General features: G+C 39.6%; 2 protein-coding genes across 2 annotated transcripts; one reads left to right on the top strand and one right to left on the bottom strand.

The window, feature by feature from the left end:
• Window positions 1-3,349: 3,349 nt before the first annotated feature.
• On the bottom strand, window positions 3,350-14,349 carry LOC141439616 (uncharacterized). The gene is given in 7 exon segments (XM_074103906.1): window positions 3,350-5,646; window positions 7,032-7,090; window positions 7,093-7,216; window positions 9,138-9,293; window positions 11,438-11,548; window positions 12,639-12,849; window positions 13,463-14,349. Coding segments are annotated over 7 exon segments (1,686 nt in total). The 5' UTR covers window positions 14,167-14,349; the 3' UTR covers window positions 3,350-5,325.
• Window positions 14,350-15,902: 1,553 nt separating this feature from the next.
• Window positions 15,903-16,569, top strand: LOC141439692 (immediate early response 3-interacting protein 1-like). Its single transcript, XM_074104039.1, is given in 4 exon segments — window positions 15,903-16,066; window positions 16,202-16,249; window positions 16,252-16,302; window positions 16,393-16,569. Coding segments are annotated over 4 exon segments (243 nt in total). The 5' UTR covers window positions 15,903-15,978; the 3' UTR covers window positions 16,449-16,569.
• Window positions 16,570-17,364: the final 795 nt, after the last annotated feature.

Raw genomic sequence — 17,364 nt, 5'->3', positions numbered from 1 at the left:
TACGGTTAAATTAAAAACCCGAAATAGGGTTCACGTAGCCATTACGGAAAAAAAAGTAATATTTTTCTAAGGATTTCGTATTTTATACGGAATCTTCCAAGTTTAGGTATATTTTATACCTTAGGCTGCTATATAATTCTCAAGCAAACTTAGCGGTTATAGTTTTCCTTGAAAGTTTGACATACTTACTACCATCCTGAATTTTTTCAAATTTTTCCACCTACCGGATTTAAGAGGGGGTGGGGACGCTCGATTTTAATGAAAATTTGCACTTTAAAGTTGAATATTTCGCAAACATATCACTGAATCGAAAAATCGTCTTAGCAAACCCCTTATGGCTTTAAAAGACCTATCCAACGATACTCCACACTATAGGGCTGGATGAGAAGAAAAAAATCACCCCTACTTTTCGTATATGAGAGGTACCCTTAAAAAAATATTTTTTTTATTATTCTATTGTACCATTTTGTCGGCATAGTTTACATATATATTCGTGCAAAATTACAGCTTTCTAGCATTGATAGTCCCTGAGCAAAGCCGCGGACGGGCAGACACAGACAGACAGACATGGCGAAACTATAAGGGTTCCGTTTTTGCCATTTTGGCTCCGGAACCCTAAAAATGGTAGCTCTATATTTATTATACATCCCTGTTAAAGACCGACGGGGGCAAGGGTTTTGATATCCCTTCCCAGATGTCAAAGTATTCCTCGTTCTCAAAGAAAACCTGCGCAGACTTGGCATCATCCCGCCCCCGCGGAAGCCTGCTGATTTCCATCCAGACCGAGTTATCTTAACTCCTCAATTGCTGGCTGATTAGCCGCTTCGTGCTGAGGAATGATAATGGAACTTTAGCAGCGTACGTACCTTCATGCTATTCTTAACCCTGTAATATCTTGAATCATTGTCATCATCATCAGCCGAAACACGTCAGGCCTCCCGTTTAGAGCGCCACAATGAACAACAACTCGCCACTTGCATCCACCGGTTGGCCGCAACTCTCACGATGTCGTCAGTCCACCCAGTGGGAAGCCTGCCAACACTCCGTCTTCCGCTTTGGTCGCTGACCACACTTGAGTCAATAACTTAACCAACTTAATTAATAAATTTAAAAAAGAAAAAAGACAAAGAAGAGAAAAGAAGAAGAAGAAAAGAGATAGAAAAGTTGAAAAACCACCGACTGTCATTTCAAAGTTCAATGTTTCAAAAATGGCTGAACCAATTTTAATGATATGAAACATAGCGAACAACCACCGCATAGAAACTCGATTTTACGTAAAGAAGCTCGAGAGGCCATAATATCCTCGATGACTCATAATCTTGATAATGAATCAAATTTAGGCAGGTTTAATATTTTAAAACCGATTTCTTCTAGCCATAGAAGGACGAAACGACGTTAATTAAGACACAGGGGGGAAGATATGTTGTACTACGAAATATCTAGTTGACTCATACGCTTTATAATAATTAATTATTAAACGTTAATTCAGACGTTATTACATCCATATATAGTGTTAATAATTCTTAGGGGCTGTTTCACCATCCACTGATTAGTGTTAACCGACTGTTAAATGTGATGCCATCACCGTCTATTCGAACAAAACAAATAGAGACGGCATCACACCTAACCGCCAGTTAACACTAATCAATGGATGGTGAAACAGCCCCTTAATCTATGTTAGTTTATCGCCTACTTAAATCTAAATCGCGCTACAGCCTTTATTTGACCGATCTGCTTTAATAGGATACATGCACTAAAACTCTTTGTAATCACCATATTATATTGTTTCGTTTAAAATGGATATCCCCGCTGTTTACAATATAATTAATTGCCCGTTAACGAATACATTGTCTCGAATCCTTAAATTTAGACTGTGGGACGAACGCCTGTCGTTACTTAAATAGCATTTTAATAGACTGACTTTAATTAATTGCCTTACGTTTTTGGCAGGCGCTACCTACGCTCTACGTGGCACAAAATTAAATTCTTAATTTTATTGTCTCCTTTAAAATACAGACTTTGAGCATGTCGTGAACATATTCTATATCTTTATTCGTGAAAACATACAAATCTGTTGCCTATAGCAAAGTGTTTTCCACACTTTACGTCCACCAAGTCGACGGAGCACCCCGCAGCGGGACTCCTATTTCTTAACTATTTTCTTAGCTTTGCTTAGTTTGGGACTAGGTCAATTGGTTTCAAGTATCTATTCTATTATGTTAATTTATTTTTAACCCCCGACGCAAAAAGAGGGGTGTTATAAGTTTCACCGCTATGTGTGTCTGTGTCTGTCTGTGGCACCGTAGCTCTTAAATGGGTAAACCAATTTGAATGCGGTTTTTTTATTTGAAATCAGGTTTCAAGCAATGTAAATTATTAAATTACGTAGGTACTCAATAAAATACAAGTTACTGTTTAAATACATACTTAAATACATATTAAACATCCAAGACCCGAGAACAAACGTTCGTATTATTCATACAAATATCTGCCCCGGCCGGGAATCGAACCCGGGACCTCAAGCTTCGTAGTCAGGTTCTCTAACCACTTGGCCATCCGGTCGGCAACACAGCCAAGATCGGTTATTACAGCTCTAGTCTATAGGTACTATCAGCCAAATAAGTGGTCTATCAATTTTTAAACAAGTTCCTATCAAATGAATATGTCGCTAAAGTCGAACTTTCAAGTTGACAAACACGTTTATTAGCATTATTGTTTTATATCATGCAAACGATTATCAACCTTAGGGTGGTAGACCACATATTTGGCTGATGGTACTAATGCACAACGTAGGCCAATATCAACCAGTCAGCTCTAACTGTGTGCATTTCATTACCAAGACATTATCTACTAGAGCCCTGTCATACAATGAAGACGGAGCGATGCTTATACTGCACTATAAATAGGTAATAGGTACCCGTAATATCGTATAATACCTAGTTATTTAATCTTGCAATGACAATCATAGTGCAGTGTATTTTCAACCGACTATCGCCAGGAAGGACGGTGTTTTTACTCCCGACAAAAAGAAGGGAATATTGAGTTTGATGCCAATGAATGTCTGTTTGTCTGGCTGACTGAGGCATCGTAGCTCTCAAACGGTTGGACTGATTTCGTTGTGGTTTTTAACGTGAAAGTTAGCTAGCTAGCTGTGCTTCATGAAAATCAGTTCAGCCATTTTTGAGATATTGAGCTTTTTCTAAGTCGGTTAGGTTATTTTGAATACCGTATTGCGGCACACCTAAAATGTACGCGGCACACTGGTTGAAAACGTCTGAATGAATGGGTAACTTATGTTTTATGCGTCAAAGAAACAATATTACTTCTCAGCAAGTTTTATTCAGTTTATAGGGGTGAAACCCTCATGACTAAAGCGACCGCTCTATCATAAATAGAGCTTGGTTGGAGCGGAAGCTTGTTGTATACAAAGATACACATAGATACTTGTGTAGACACAGATAGGTTTTTACTAACTCCGCTTTTAAAGTTTATGGTTGTAACAAAAATACACGGTGTATAAAACAAACCAGAAACCGTGTACCAGGTAAGTATTAGTACTTCTATATCTTCAATGACTCGGCCGTATTGCAATTTTCGATGTGTTAGATTATTTTCCCATAATCATTTTTTCTTTGCAGCAAAATTAATTTGCGCGTTTTTACACGAATTTTATTTTTACAAGCTTGTTTTTTCATGAAGCTTATTTTCACATTCGCGTTCTTGTGTCGCATTTTTCCCCAGTCGCGTTTTTCCCCAATACCATTCGGTACAGAAACAGTCTCGACGGAGCTCCGCTATCCTGGGCGGTTTTGGCCCTTCGGGCCGATGCAAAACTAACATAACCTAAACTTACCTATGAGCCGTTAAGCCTGGTTGTGTGGTTTAGTAGTGGGGTACATGACTCGGTGGGAAACAGGAGCTCTGTGATACCAGGGCTCCATCGACACTGTTTCTGTGTCGATTGGGATTGGGGGGAAATGCGACTGGAAAAAAATGCGACACAGAAAAAACGCGAATGTGAAAATAAGTTTCATTAAAAAAGCAGACTTTGAAATATTGCCTTCGTGTAAAAACGCGAAAATAAATTTTGCTGCAAAGAAAAAATTACTATGGGAAAATAATCTAACAAGTCCAATTTTCAACGACCAATAGTATAGGTAGATTGTGACACAATTCTGGTTTATTCTAGATTTTAAAGCTAAAGATGAACCTAGAGGTATCATTACACTTAATAATACAATAACATAACTCAGTCTTTCAATCTTGGCTTAACAGGTAATTCACAGCATCATGAGAAATAGTCTCCAATAAAAACATGTCCTCCTTAACATGACAACGCTGCAACATTTCACCATCATCATATCAGCCGTAGGACGTCCACTGTTGGACATAGGCTTCCCGTATAGATCTCCATTTGCTTCGGTTGGAAGCTGCTTGCATCCACCGTGAACTCGCGGCTTTAACCAGGCCATCCGTTAGACTCGTTGGTGGACGTCCTACGCTGCGCTTGCCGATCTGCGGTCTCCATTCGAGAACTTTTCGGCCCCAACGACCATCTGTTCTTCGGACAAACAAAAAAAGACGAAGATACAGCTCAGTGCTTAGAAGTTTCGAGTGAAGTCACTATATGGTACGATTTTCACCTAATAGTGACGTCACAGGCCCCACTCCGGAATCTTGATGATCTACACCTTTGTCGAATTTTAATAATTTATACCAAAAAATACGTGTCCCATATTTTTCCATAATCTAACTGTCGGACTAAATAGAATGATATATTTTTAACCTAGTCGTCATTCTTATTATCCTTGGTCACTAATAGACCAAGCGAACTAAAACAGACACACCAACACTAACAACTGGTAGCATGGTGTACGGTTGTGTTACTCTGAAGATGAGCTCTGGTTGAGTTCGAAACGCGTCAGTGTAGTGTGGTGGTGGTGATAGATGGGTTTGTGTGATTTGTGTGTGTTCTTACAGTGTGGAGGTGGAGGAACTGCATGAACACGCATATTTTGCATAAGCTTAGCTATCATAAGGTCGCGGGTGAGCAAGGAAATTCTTTTAGTTCATTGATATGGACCTCCGCAAAGTAACGCCTGATTCAATAAATTATTCATAGACCAAGTTCCACACCGACACAATTAAGAACCAATACCGTCTATCTACCATCTTTTAGCATGATAGTTAGGTGTTATTGATTCTTAACCGTCGATACATGCTTTGTAAAAAATGAATCACGTAGACGTAGTACATCCCCTGCTACCTGTGCTGGGCCGACGGTGTCACCCTCGGTCACCCTTGGTCACCCTCGGTCACCCTCGGTCACCCTTGGGGCTTCAGCACATTAATCTCATTGCCCCTATAAGAGTACGCTTTAAAATCCCCCATCTTCTTATTATCCTTATACAGATACATCTTGAGGCAAGTGTCGCAGAAGAACGCGGGGTCAAAAGGCACGGTGACGCAGCCGGTGACGATCCACTTGGCGCCGAACTCTGCACACGTGGTGCAGTACACCGATTGGTGCTGTGAGACAGCAGTATGGCACGGGTACTGCGAGGAAGAGAGAGGGTCGTCGGCGCTGAGGAGGCGGATCTCGGAGAATGTGAAGAGATGCTCGCAGTTCCCTTGGTGGACGTATACCTGGGGAAAGGTCAAATGGCGATTTAAATAGATACTAGATTTTGTTTGCGGAGTCGGGAGGTTTTTTTTTCGGACGGACTATTGCCGTTAGCACGTTCATTAGCCCGTAGCTTGCTCTCTCTCTGATCTAGATGTCATCTGAGGATAGATGGCTTTGACAGCTTGACAGAGAGAGGGCGAGCTACCAGACAGACCGTTCGCATGAATCATTACTTTCAGTTACTTTCACTATAATACTCGTATACATTGTACAAGGGCGATAAATAAGGAATTACGAACGAGTGTACGAAAAGCAGGTACGGTTACAGATTGATAAAAAAGCAACCTTGTTTAAAGTGGGATCAGATATTTAATAATTACCTTGCGTGGATAAAGTAAATTATTAAACTTGCAAGACTGGAAAACGAACTTTCATATTTTTCATACAAATATCAGCCCTGACTGGCGATCAAACCAGGAACATAAAGCTTCAAAATCAGGTTCTCTATCCACTTGGCTATCCGGTCATCAAAAATAGATACTCGTATTAAAATCCCAAGACTCGAAAACAAACGAGTGTATTTTTCATACTGTCCCAACCGAGGATCGAATCATCCCAGGCTTCATAGCCAGGTTCTAGTCTCGCCTCCGGATGCCCCAGCCACACGCAGATATCCTCCAGCCGTGTCTCGTGGAGGTAAGTAGGTATTCGGCTATTGGCTCTGTGCACGACATCAGCGCCACCTAGCGTCCGCAACTTTTATGGCTCTGATGCTCTGACGTTTTGAAATTTCATCGCGACATTGTGACAAAAATCAAACCCATAACGTTTATAATACCTACAAAATTACTGTGATACCGTGATTTGGTTGGACAAAAGGTTGTGAATTCATTTTTGGTCATTAAAATTAAATGAGGTAAGTAAAATTTATCCAAAAAGTGTGTTTTATTTTCGTTATGTCAGGGTTTGTTTACTTCATGTTTAGTTGTACTTTTACTGTAAAATGAAAAGATAAAGCTATCTTATTGGTTTCTTTGAATAAAAGTAAAATTATATAATTGTTCTTATATCGCTAGTAATAAATTAAATATCGTTTTCAGATCAAAATGAGTATCATTTTGAAGACCGGTTTTGTGAGTATCACTCAATATAAAATTTCAACCACAAACCGTTTCATAAGGAAAATTGTTGCTGGACATGTCCGAGATGTAGAGGAATTAAGAACAAAACAGGGACAGCGTTCAATAATTCAAGCTCGCATCATAACACAAACATCTATCACTAAAATTAGGTAGTTAAAGTCTATACAAATTCCTTTGTTAATGACAGATGACAGAGCCAGAACTATTTCTACTTTTGGCCACCACCTAGTAGTTCGCACCCTCCCAGTCCCAATATGCGTCACCTCCGGATGCCCCAGCCGCACGCAGATGTCCTCCAGCCTTGTGTCGTGCAGGTCTCTCTTGGGAAGTCCCCCAGGCCCCGCGCTGCGGCCCACGCGCGGAGCGGCGCGCTGCGGTCGGCGCAGCGCCCGCGCGCGTCCACGTAGAACACGTTGTTGATGAACAGGAAGCCCGACGGGAACAGCTCCTGGGGGGGATCACGTCTAACAAGTGCCACTGCCACGACAGTTCAACTCAATGAGGGCTATCGTTTTTTGTCTCACTAGATGGCGCACTGTTGCGTGAGGTTTTTAAGTATGGCTTTCAAAGTCTGTTATTACGGGCGTGAAAACAAAGTTTAGATTAAAATCATATTTAATAAACCGTAGGTACTATGAAAATATCGAGCATGCCACAGTGTTGCATAGTCCTCGTTTTGTTCGGAAAAAAGGGAGGACAAAGGTTTCCGAAAGACAAAACTGTCTCAAAACACAGACATTCATTGCCCCGGAACGCATATTTGCCATAATTTATTTCAGATATTACAAAATATTCACAAATTATTCTAATTATAAATAAACCCGCGTAGCTCACCCAAAAACTATGAGATTTGACATTTCGGAGACCTCACGCTACACTAGCGCCTCTAGCGGCGAATTCATACGCGATAACCCCCTTATCGCGCACACAGCTACAACATTCCGTGTAATGACAGCAGGATTTTGTGCACAGTTCTCTTTGAAGCTGTGTGTGTAATCATTTGCTTCGACTCCCGTAGCACTATTATACCAAGTGTGATATAATAGGAGACCAGGGAAGACAAGCAAAACACACAACATGCCAAAAGAAGCAGGCACAGAGGCAATCCCACCTAAATAATATTGAAAATTGCGAAAAAATTAAATTTAACGTGATGATAACCTAACCAACGAAAAGTTGGAAAAGCCCCGACTTTGTCACTTCAAAAATGAATATCTCAAAAACGGCTGAACCGATTTTGATAAAACGTATCTAAGAACCATCGCTGGAAAACATGCTTTCATTAAAAAAACCGCATTCAAATCGGTCCACCCGTTTAAGAGCTACGGTGTCACAGACACACAGACACTCAGACACACAGACATACAGACACACATAGCGGTCAAACTTATTGTTCAGACCTCTGCAGCGCCATCTAGCGAGGATCTACAGAACCGCATATTAGATCGCATCATGTGTGGCCAATAGAAACGTCGCTTGATGTCGTGATACAGCTACGTCACGCCTACGTCACTGTCTTCACTGTTACCGCTACCCCTTATCCTCGATTTATGTAAAAATGTTCGAAAATAATTATTGAAGCTAACGCACGTATCTCTGAGCTTTCATTCAACTTCCCAAAAAATCTCAAAATTTATTATGTCGAAATTCGCAAAAGTAAATTACGCCAAGAACTCAACATTATAACACTCCTCTTTTTGCATCGGGGGTTAAAAACCATATTGATTTGGATTAAAAGTATAATTATAGATAATGAATTGAGCAAAGAAATGCAAAATGAATCCTACTAATATTATAAATGCGAAACGTCTTAAACCATTGAACCGATTTAGATTAAATCCAGTATACAGATAGTTGAAGTCCCAGGCAAATACATAGGATAGTTTTTATCCCGGAAAACAGCATAGTTCTCACGGGTTAGCAATAACCGAACTCTACGCGGACGGAGTCGCGGGTAACGGCTAGTCTCCTGTAAAGCACCTCATATACAGAACATTCACCATGATACAGGCGCCATCAGATATTGCGGAGCTCCCAGAGTGGTCAAAAATATCGGCATAGGCTCTCTCTCTCTCTATTATTTAAGGTATTAGAGTACGTTTCGATTTTTATTTATCTAACCTAACCAACAAAAAGTTGGAAAAATCCCCGACTTTGTCACTTCAAAGTTCAATATCTCAAAAACGGCTAAACCGATTTTGATAAAACGTGTCTAAGAACCATCGCTAGAAAACCTGCTTTCAAATCGGTCCACCCGTTTAAGAGCTACGGTGGCACAAACAGACAGACACATACATAGCGATCAAACTTATAACACCCCTCTTTTTGCGTCGGGGGTTAAAAATAAGATCCTCTGAGAGAATGTGTACCTTGGCGCAGGCGGTGGGCAGATGCTTGGGGTCTACGGAGGCGTCGAGCCGCACGCCGGCGTCGTTGGCGCACACCAGCCGGTCGCGCAGCGCCGACAGCCGCGTGCGCCCGCCCGCCACCACGTCCCGGCTGAAGATGGAGTGACGCGTGCTCACCTGAACAGTGACCAGTGACCACTGACCAGTGACCAGTGAACAACACAACACGACTGGACACCCAACTGGGCCCTGTTTCTTAAAGCATATTAGTCTAACAATATTAGATTTTTTTTTTTTTATACGACTGGATGGCAAACGAGCAAGTGGGTCTCCTGATGGTAAGAGATCACCACCGCCCATAAACATCTGCAACACGGCCTAAGATGGGATACCTCACGTGCCAGTAATTTCACCAGCTGTCTTACTCTCCACGCCGAAACACACAATGCCAAGCCTTCTGGCTTCACGCAGGATTAGCGAGCAAGATGGTGGGAGCAATCCGGGCGGACCTTGCACAAGGTCCTACCACCTGCAAAACAGTAGTGTTTTGTCTCATAAATTGTATGAAAAAAATGAGACAAAACACTAATATTATTAGACTAATATGCTTCGACAAACTAGGCCCTGGTTAGAGAACCTGACTATAAAACAAGAAACAAACTCCAACTTACACTTAGGGGGCTGTTTCACCAACCATTAATTAGTCTTAACCGAGACGGTTAAATGTGATGCCGTCTCTATTTGTTTTGTTCGAATAGACGGAGACGGCATCACATTTAACCGTCAGTTAACACTAATCAATGAATAGCCTGAAGCCCCTTAATCTCATCATGATGTACCTATTCACCAATTCCTTGCAATATGACAAAAGGATCAGCTGGGCTACTACGAAACTCAAAAATCGAAGTTCGTATCGTACCGTCCCGCTGACGCTTATATTATTTAATACGAGAGTGAGAGGGACAGTACAATACGAACTTCGATTTTCGAGTTTCGTAGTAGCCCTACAGATTTAGTTTATGCTGCACTTGCACAGAAACTGCCATATGCCATCTGTAAGTATGGTATCCTACTAATATTAAAAATGTGAAAGTTTGTGCAGATGTTTGTTGCTTAATTACGTCTAAACCGATGAACCGATTAAGATGAAATTCGGTATACAGATAGTTTGAGTCCCGGGGAAGAACAAAGGATAGTTTTTATCCCGGAAAATCGCATAGTTCCCGCGGAATAACGGTAAACGATCACTACGCGGATGGAGTCGTGCGCTGTTGCTAGTTTGTTAATAAAAACAAAATTAGGCAGTAAAAGTAGAATGAGGGCTATCGCGTATGAAGTCGCCGCTAGAGGCGCTAGTGTAGCGTGAGGTCTCCGAAATGTCAAATCTCATAGTTTTTGGGTGAGCTGCGCGGGTTTATTTATAACTTATGTCTTCCCTTTTTTTTAACAAAACGGGGCTACGCAACACTGTGGTTGCTCGATATTTTTATGGTACGGTTTTAAGGTGTATTAAATATGATTTTAATCTAAACTTTTTTTTCACGTCCGTAATAACAGACTTTGAAAGCCACACTTAAAAACCTCACGCAACAGTAGCGCCATCTAGAAAGACAAAAAACGATAGCCCTCATTAAAGAGGTGTGCTGGGCGTTTCCCGAGGCATCATTCAATGAGATGGTTCGGCGGGCCATGGTGTCAGTAAATGTGCCGTGCGTTTTGAAACCCCCAGGATTGAGCCGTACTGATGGTAAAAGACCGAATGGTCTGACGCTGGTTCCATGGCGGAGGGGGCGTTGTCTCCTTTGGGATGCAGCTTACGTCAGCACGTTTGCTGCATCCCATTTGGGACAGACCATGAGGTGTGCGGGGTCCGCGGCGGAGAGTGCCGCGAAATTGAAGCACGCTAAATACTCTGCTTTGGAATCAGCCTATGATTTCGTGCCGGTTGCGGTCGAGACGGCTGGATCCTGGGGTTTAGAGGCTCGTGAGTTGTTTAGGGAGTTAAGCCGTCGATTGCGTGGGTCGTACTTGGTGCAACAGGTCTCCATTGCCATTCAGCGGGGTAACGCTGCTGGTAATATGGGGACGTTTAAACTGGGTATGATGCACGAGGGAGAGTTTTAGGTTAGTTTTTATGACGAAGCATGTTGCGGATGACTTTAGTGCAATGTAAGTTTATAGCTTAGTTTATAGTTTAGATGTAAGCCTTAGTTTGTAGGTATAGGTTTGCTGTTTTTTTTTCTTTGCATTATTTCATGTGAATTTAATTGAATAAAGGTTTTTTTTTATTAAAAAGCGTTAAAGCTCAAAAGAAAACTTACTTGTTTCTCTTTAATGTTATGAGGGAATGGCCGGTATATCCGTATACGGTATATAACATCCTTGCCCGGCTCCAAGTCTTGGACTAGTTCTTCTTCATTCTCAATCTCCATCTGTAACAGTGCATGGCACAGATATTGAGTGACATTGTTTTTTACAAGCTTTTATTTAGTTTCACCTGCCCCATTGTCTGACTGTCTGTAATCAAATCTTGCAAATTAAATTCGACCAACTTCCAGTATTGGATTGAGTTTAAATTTGGTGGTTATGTATGTATGGTTGCGTGACAATACAATAATCTTGTAGTGACATCCTGGTAGTCCGGCCAGGATCTGCTCAGCAGCAGTAGAGAACTCTTCAACAACTAATGGCATTGATTTGAAATTTGGTATTCAAATGTAGTTAAAAATTAAATTTTACCAAAACTTATTTATCATATTATATACTGGCTGCTTGCCGCAACATCGTCAGAGAAGAATTTGTCTATCATGCGTCCATGAGAACAGTACAAATTTCCAGAATAAAAATTATTCTATCCTTCTCGGGGTCCCAAACTATCTCCATACCAAATTACGTCATGATCGGTCAAGTACCGTTAAACAATTTAATACGGTATTTGACAACTCCTGATTTGCCATATCTTAATATTATTTTGAAAATATAGACATACATAGTATTTAGAGAAGAGAAAATTTAAATCGGTTGAAAATTGGATTTATAGTGTTTTTAAAAATATCTGTATACCTATCTCTTTCTCAAACGCTTTTCTCTATGCAGCAAGTATGGCGGTACTGGCGTGTGACGTCACATGCCAGTATGTCTTTCTCTGTCTAATCTTGAATTTCAAACCTTTATAACTTTGTTATTTGTAAAGTAGCTAAAATTGTTTTTCTATTCGATAACAGGCATTGTGTAGTTTTAATTTATAAACATATACAAAATAGTCAAATACCGTATTCCTGACCATCGTGAACATTCTCACAGTATCATAATAAATTCCCATGTCAAGCAATGCAATGACACTATACACATTGCTATTTACAATATTAGTTAGGATTCAATTTTGATTGTAAGATTAGAATCATCATTATCATCATCAGCCATAGGACATCCACTGCTTGACATAGAAGATTAGGATAGAAAAAAACTCTGGCTCCAGGAGAACATAGTCTGGCACCCACTGTAAAGCAATACTGTAAATACCTGTGTAAGCGGCATCAGTCTAATGCCTCTATACTTCAGCCTCTTATAGTAGTTGTTGCATGGGTCGCTGGCCAAACGAAGCTGGTGTTTCTTCACAATGCAGAGGTTGCTCTCGTTTAAGTCATAATCCTTGTCGATGACGGAAAGCATTGAGAGGGTAGGGTATGGTGTCGACATCACTAGCTCGTTGCCTGTCCGCAGATGTTCAGGACTGAAATGTTAAGGTAAATGGTGATCAACAATGTTTTTAACCCGTCACACGTCGAAGACTGTACAAGAGTCCCTAACTTTTTGTGCGAAAAAAAGTTAGGGACTAATGTAGTCTCTAGGAAGTGTGACGGGTTAAGCCTTCGTCCCATGGCCTCCAAGCAGAGAGTCATGGGTTTGGGGCTAAACATTTTAGAATATTTCAAAATAATATTGTCATGTTTTTCAAAATAAATCATTCATTCATTCAAAATATATATTATGTGAAATTGAATTTCAACTTTAACATGGGCTCTATGGTGAAAAAAAACTAAAAAATCCTGGACATAACTGCGAAGAAATTCAACTATGTGAAGTTTTCAATCCGCACTAGGCGTGGGAACTACAGCCCAAGCTCTCTTGTTTTGAGAGGGGGCTGTGCCCAGTAGTGGGAGAGGGACGTAGATAGGCTGGGATGATGATGATGATGAACAAAACCTATTCTTCTGCCCCATAGTAACATTTATATGAGCTGAGATGATTTTTAAGTCAACAGGTTCTTTATAGAATTCTTAGAGCTAATGTTGTGCTTTAGTCTAAATTGATTTAAAAGAGCAACTCTTGTATAATTTGCTTACCTGCACATTTTCGCCAGCTTATCAAATTGTTCATCATTCATATCAAACCCAACAAACTCCCTTATCTTACTTGAGTAGAAGTTCTCCAAGTCATCTTTAGACTTAGGTTTACCAAAGACAGGAAGGTAATCAAATATTTTGGGAAGATTATTTGCTATTATTGGCGGAGTAACCAGGTTACCCTTGATTTTGTACATTTTAGAACCAACATCGGGACCATAGAGACTAACACTTTTCCTTTTTAAGTACTGTGTTTCTCCATCTAAATCTTTCGATGATGATGCCATGGGATCATATTTTGCTCTTAGATATTCCGTGTCCAATAATTCACTTGATTTTGTTGATGATTCTGTACAAAATGTTTGTGATGTTGATGCAATAGAGTCTTCATCAGTTTGTTTAACTTCTTTGCAGCAAGTAATTGCTGTCTGAAATTTCGGCGAAGATATATTAGCATTGGCACCAAATGAACTAATAGATTCAGGTAGACAAGATACCGGGTCTGCGAAAGTAGTTGTGTTTGCTTCGGTATCACCAGGTACCGCGATGTTTTCTTGTTTAGAACGCCCGTGGCTGACATTGTTGTCTTCTACATTTTTGTCTTCTATGGAGAACATATTGTTATCACTTACTTTCAGTGAAGAAATTAATGCAACGGAACTAATGTGACCATTTTCGACGGGAAGTGTAGGGTCCATGTCCATGACACTGGTTAGGTTATAGTTAATAATGTACTATGTAGATTAAAATTATGCTTTCCAAATTCGTTGAGACTTACATTACAGTCAGTAATATAAGTTTTATATATTTTTTCTAATGAAATATACGCAGACGGTTAACCTCCGATAAATAAACCAACGATCAATTGACCAGTATGTACACACAGCTCTCATCTATGCGATTGACTGACATTATCAATTTGACATTTATGGCATTAAACAGACTATACAAAATTCGAAATGACGATAGAAATAAAATAAAAACTTTCCTTTCCATTTTATTTATAGCAATAGCACCGGTGATGTTAGTGGTGGTGGTGGTGGTGGTGGTGGTGGTGGTTATGGTTATATTCTCTTTGGTGGTGGTAGTACCCCTTGCACAGATTTAAAACTGATACCCTGTTTATGCTATTTAAGATGCAAGAAAACACCTCTGAAGTGTCATCACATTAAATTTCCACTGTTGATTTGTCAATTTTATGTCAAAACAAGAAGCGTTGCCAGATCGGAACTTTTGTTCCGATTTCTGAACTTTTGCGGACGCTTGGATTAGAGATATGAGATTTGACGCGGGTTTTTTTATACAAGGTTATTCAAATTCAGGAAATATTTTTTGGAATTCGCATTTGAGTTTAGTAAAATCCCGGATTTCAATTAAATTAAACTGCTAGATCTAAAGACTAACGTTTACGCGTGCAAAGCCCTGGATTAAGAGCAGTGGCGATTTATGTTTTTTAGGAGTGTAGGCCACTTTATCCGCCGCCCTATGTAACTTCTAAAATAAATTTTCTCGTTGAAATCTGCTGCCCCTAGGCCGCTGCCGCCCCTAGGCCGCGGCCTATACGGCCTATTGACAAATCCAGGACTAAGAGTTATTTATATTTTGATTTAGTCGACCATTACTCGTTGACTTACATAGCCTGCACAACTGATAAAATGCAAAAATGGAACCCTTTAGTTTCACCATGTCTGTCTGTCTATCCGTCCGCCCGCGGCTTTGCTGAGAGGACTATTTTTTTGCACTGATATTTGTAGCAACTATGACGACAAAATAGTAAAAAAAATATTTTTTTAGGTACCTTCACAGACGTAAAGTGGGGTCGATTTTTTTTCTCGTCTAACCTTATAGTGAGGATCATTGGATACTTAGGTCATTTAAAATCATGATTGTGTTGTAAAGATTATTTTTCGTATCAGTGATTATAATTTCTTAGTTTCATTCCTGCGTAATGAGCCGTGCTGGCGTGCTAGTTATATTTCCACTATTTATATGACACTATTTATATTTCCTCGCATTGATCGTTGATCGTGAAAGCACAATGTTTAGTCTCGGCCAAAAGTGCAATAGAAAGAAAGAAAGAAAGAAAGAAAATACATTTATTTAACGCCATAAAAAACATAGAACAAATAAAGACATACATGACGCTAAATATGTCCCCACTCAGCATAAAGCCACGGCAAGCCGTGGCGCTGTTTTCAGTGAGGACTTAATAACTCGTATTATCGAAGGCCTCCCCTTTGGGTCGGCCTTCAACTAACCCGTTCATCTATTGATTACTTTCGTACCTCTACAACAATGTACTTATATTTTTCATGAATCGGAACTTTTGCGGAAGAATTTTGGACCAAAACAAAATCTGCTCCTGGCAACACTGCAGACAAAGTGAAAAAAAAAGTAAAGATACATTACAATACTCTTTGAAGTAAATATTCTGAATCTGAATAATTTGATTCCGATCTGAAATGTTCTAAACGAATTTTGGATGAATTAAGCTTGTATAGCTTTATTTAGTAAAAATGTTAACTTTGTGGAATTTGTTCGAGGCCACGTTGCTTTGCCTTAATGCAGTGTGCGTACTTCATGAAGAAAGGTTCATGCAGAAAAGTGAGTATAACCTTATAAACTTAATGCAATCAACTCCTATAACCACTCCCAGGCTGCTAATTACCAGTACCAACAATCAACCTTAATAACTTTTTGTCACAAATTTTACTTAATTCATAAATTGCACTTTTCCAGTGGGTTGGGGAGCAAAAAGTCAAAATCAAGGCTTTGAGGATCAGTCAACAGTAAATTCCAGATCTTGAATTTAGTAAGATCCATTAGAACTGTGACAAGGAGTAAGTATTTATTGAGAGTTTATATGAAGCACAACATAAGCGAGACTAGATTTTAAGTTTTTACTAACTAGTATTATTTTTCTTTTTCAGTTCCGCTGATACTTCTAAACATACTCACAATCATATTTAAGCTACTACTTGGATAGCAGAATTATTGGAAGATACTTAAGCTAAAATAAATAATTTCAAAATGTGTTTATTTTTACAGTGAAAAAAAAATGTTTATAAATACAGCATCTGGGGGTCTATCCTGGTGTGTATCAGAGACATGAAGCGTTTATTTCTTTAAACTAGAAAGCGACTGCACTGGATAAAAGTGGTTGAACATGGAAAAAATTTCTTTTTCCCCATACATAACCTTACATACCCAGACTGGAAGAGGCCAAATATTTCCTCCTTGAAAGAAATGTCGTTTATATAATTGGTGACTATTACTGTCAATTTAGGTTCAGGAAAATTAAGTATGACAATGAGCGAAGCTGGAGGGAGCATATCGCAGCTGCAACCGGCAAAGCGCCATGCATGACCTAATTAAGTTAGGAAAATAGTTTGGGCTCTACCAGTGTATCAGTTATGTTAGAACCTATTATGATATTTCTTTCAGTCAGTCAATACTTTAAGAATTTACTAGCTAGATAATGTTGTATTCAAGTAGGTATTTATTTAACTGCCATCAAGCTCTTGTAATTTTGTTTTTATTTGTGTGCAATGAAGAAGCCTTAACAAACTTTGTGATTAGTATCAAAGAAGTGGTTTGTGTTCTTATATCTTACTCACACAGCAAATGCTTTTGCTGAAAAACTACATGGACTGGAATAAGACAAATAGTTCATCCCAAGAATAACCATCAAGCTTTTGGGACCGGATGAAAAGAAAAATAATCTGTATCTTAAAGAGGAATAAAATATTTTTTTATAACTAAAATGTCTTTTCTTATATTTAATAAAGCCTATGCCGAGTAGTTGAGCGATTAGCCCAGCCCATTGGATCAGCCGAATAACAACGTTGGCAACATTGACCTCATTGATTGCACCCGTTTATGAAGGTGAGAGCAGACAATAT

This window comes from Choristoneura fumiferana, chromosome 21 (genome assembly GCF_025370935.1).
Source record: "Choristoneura fumiferana chromosome 21, NRCan_CFum_1, whole genome shotgun sequence".
NCBI classification, from domain to species: Eukaryota; Metazoa; Arthropoda; class Insecta; order Lepidoptera; family Tortricidae; genus Choristoneura; species Choristoneura fumiferana.
The sequence above is the reverse complement of the archived record's forward strand: the minus strand, read 5'-3'. Positions and strand labels throughout refer to the sequence as shown.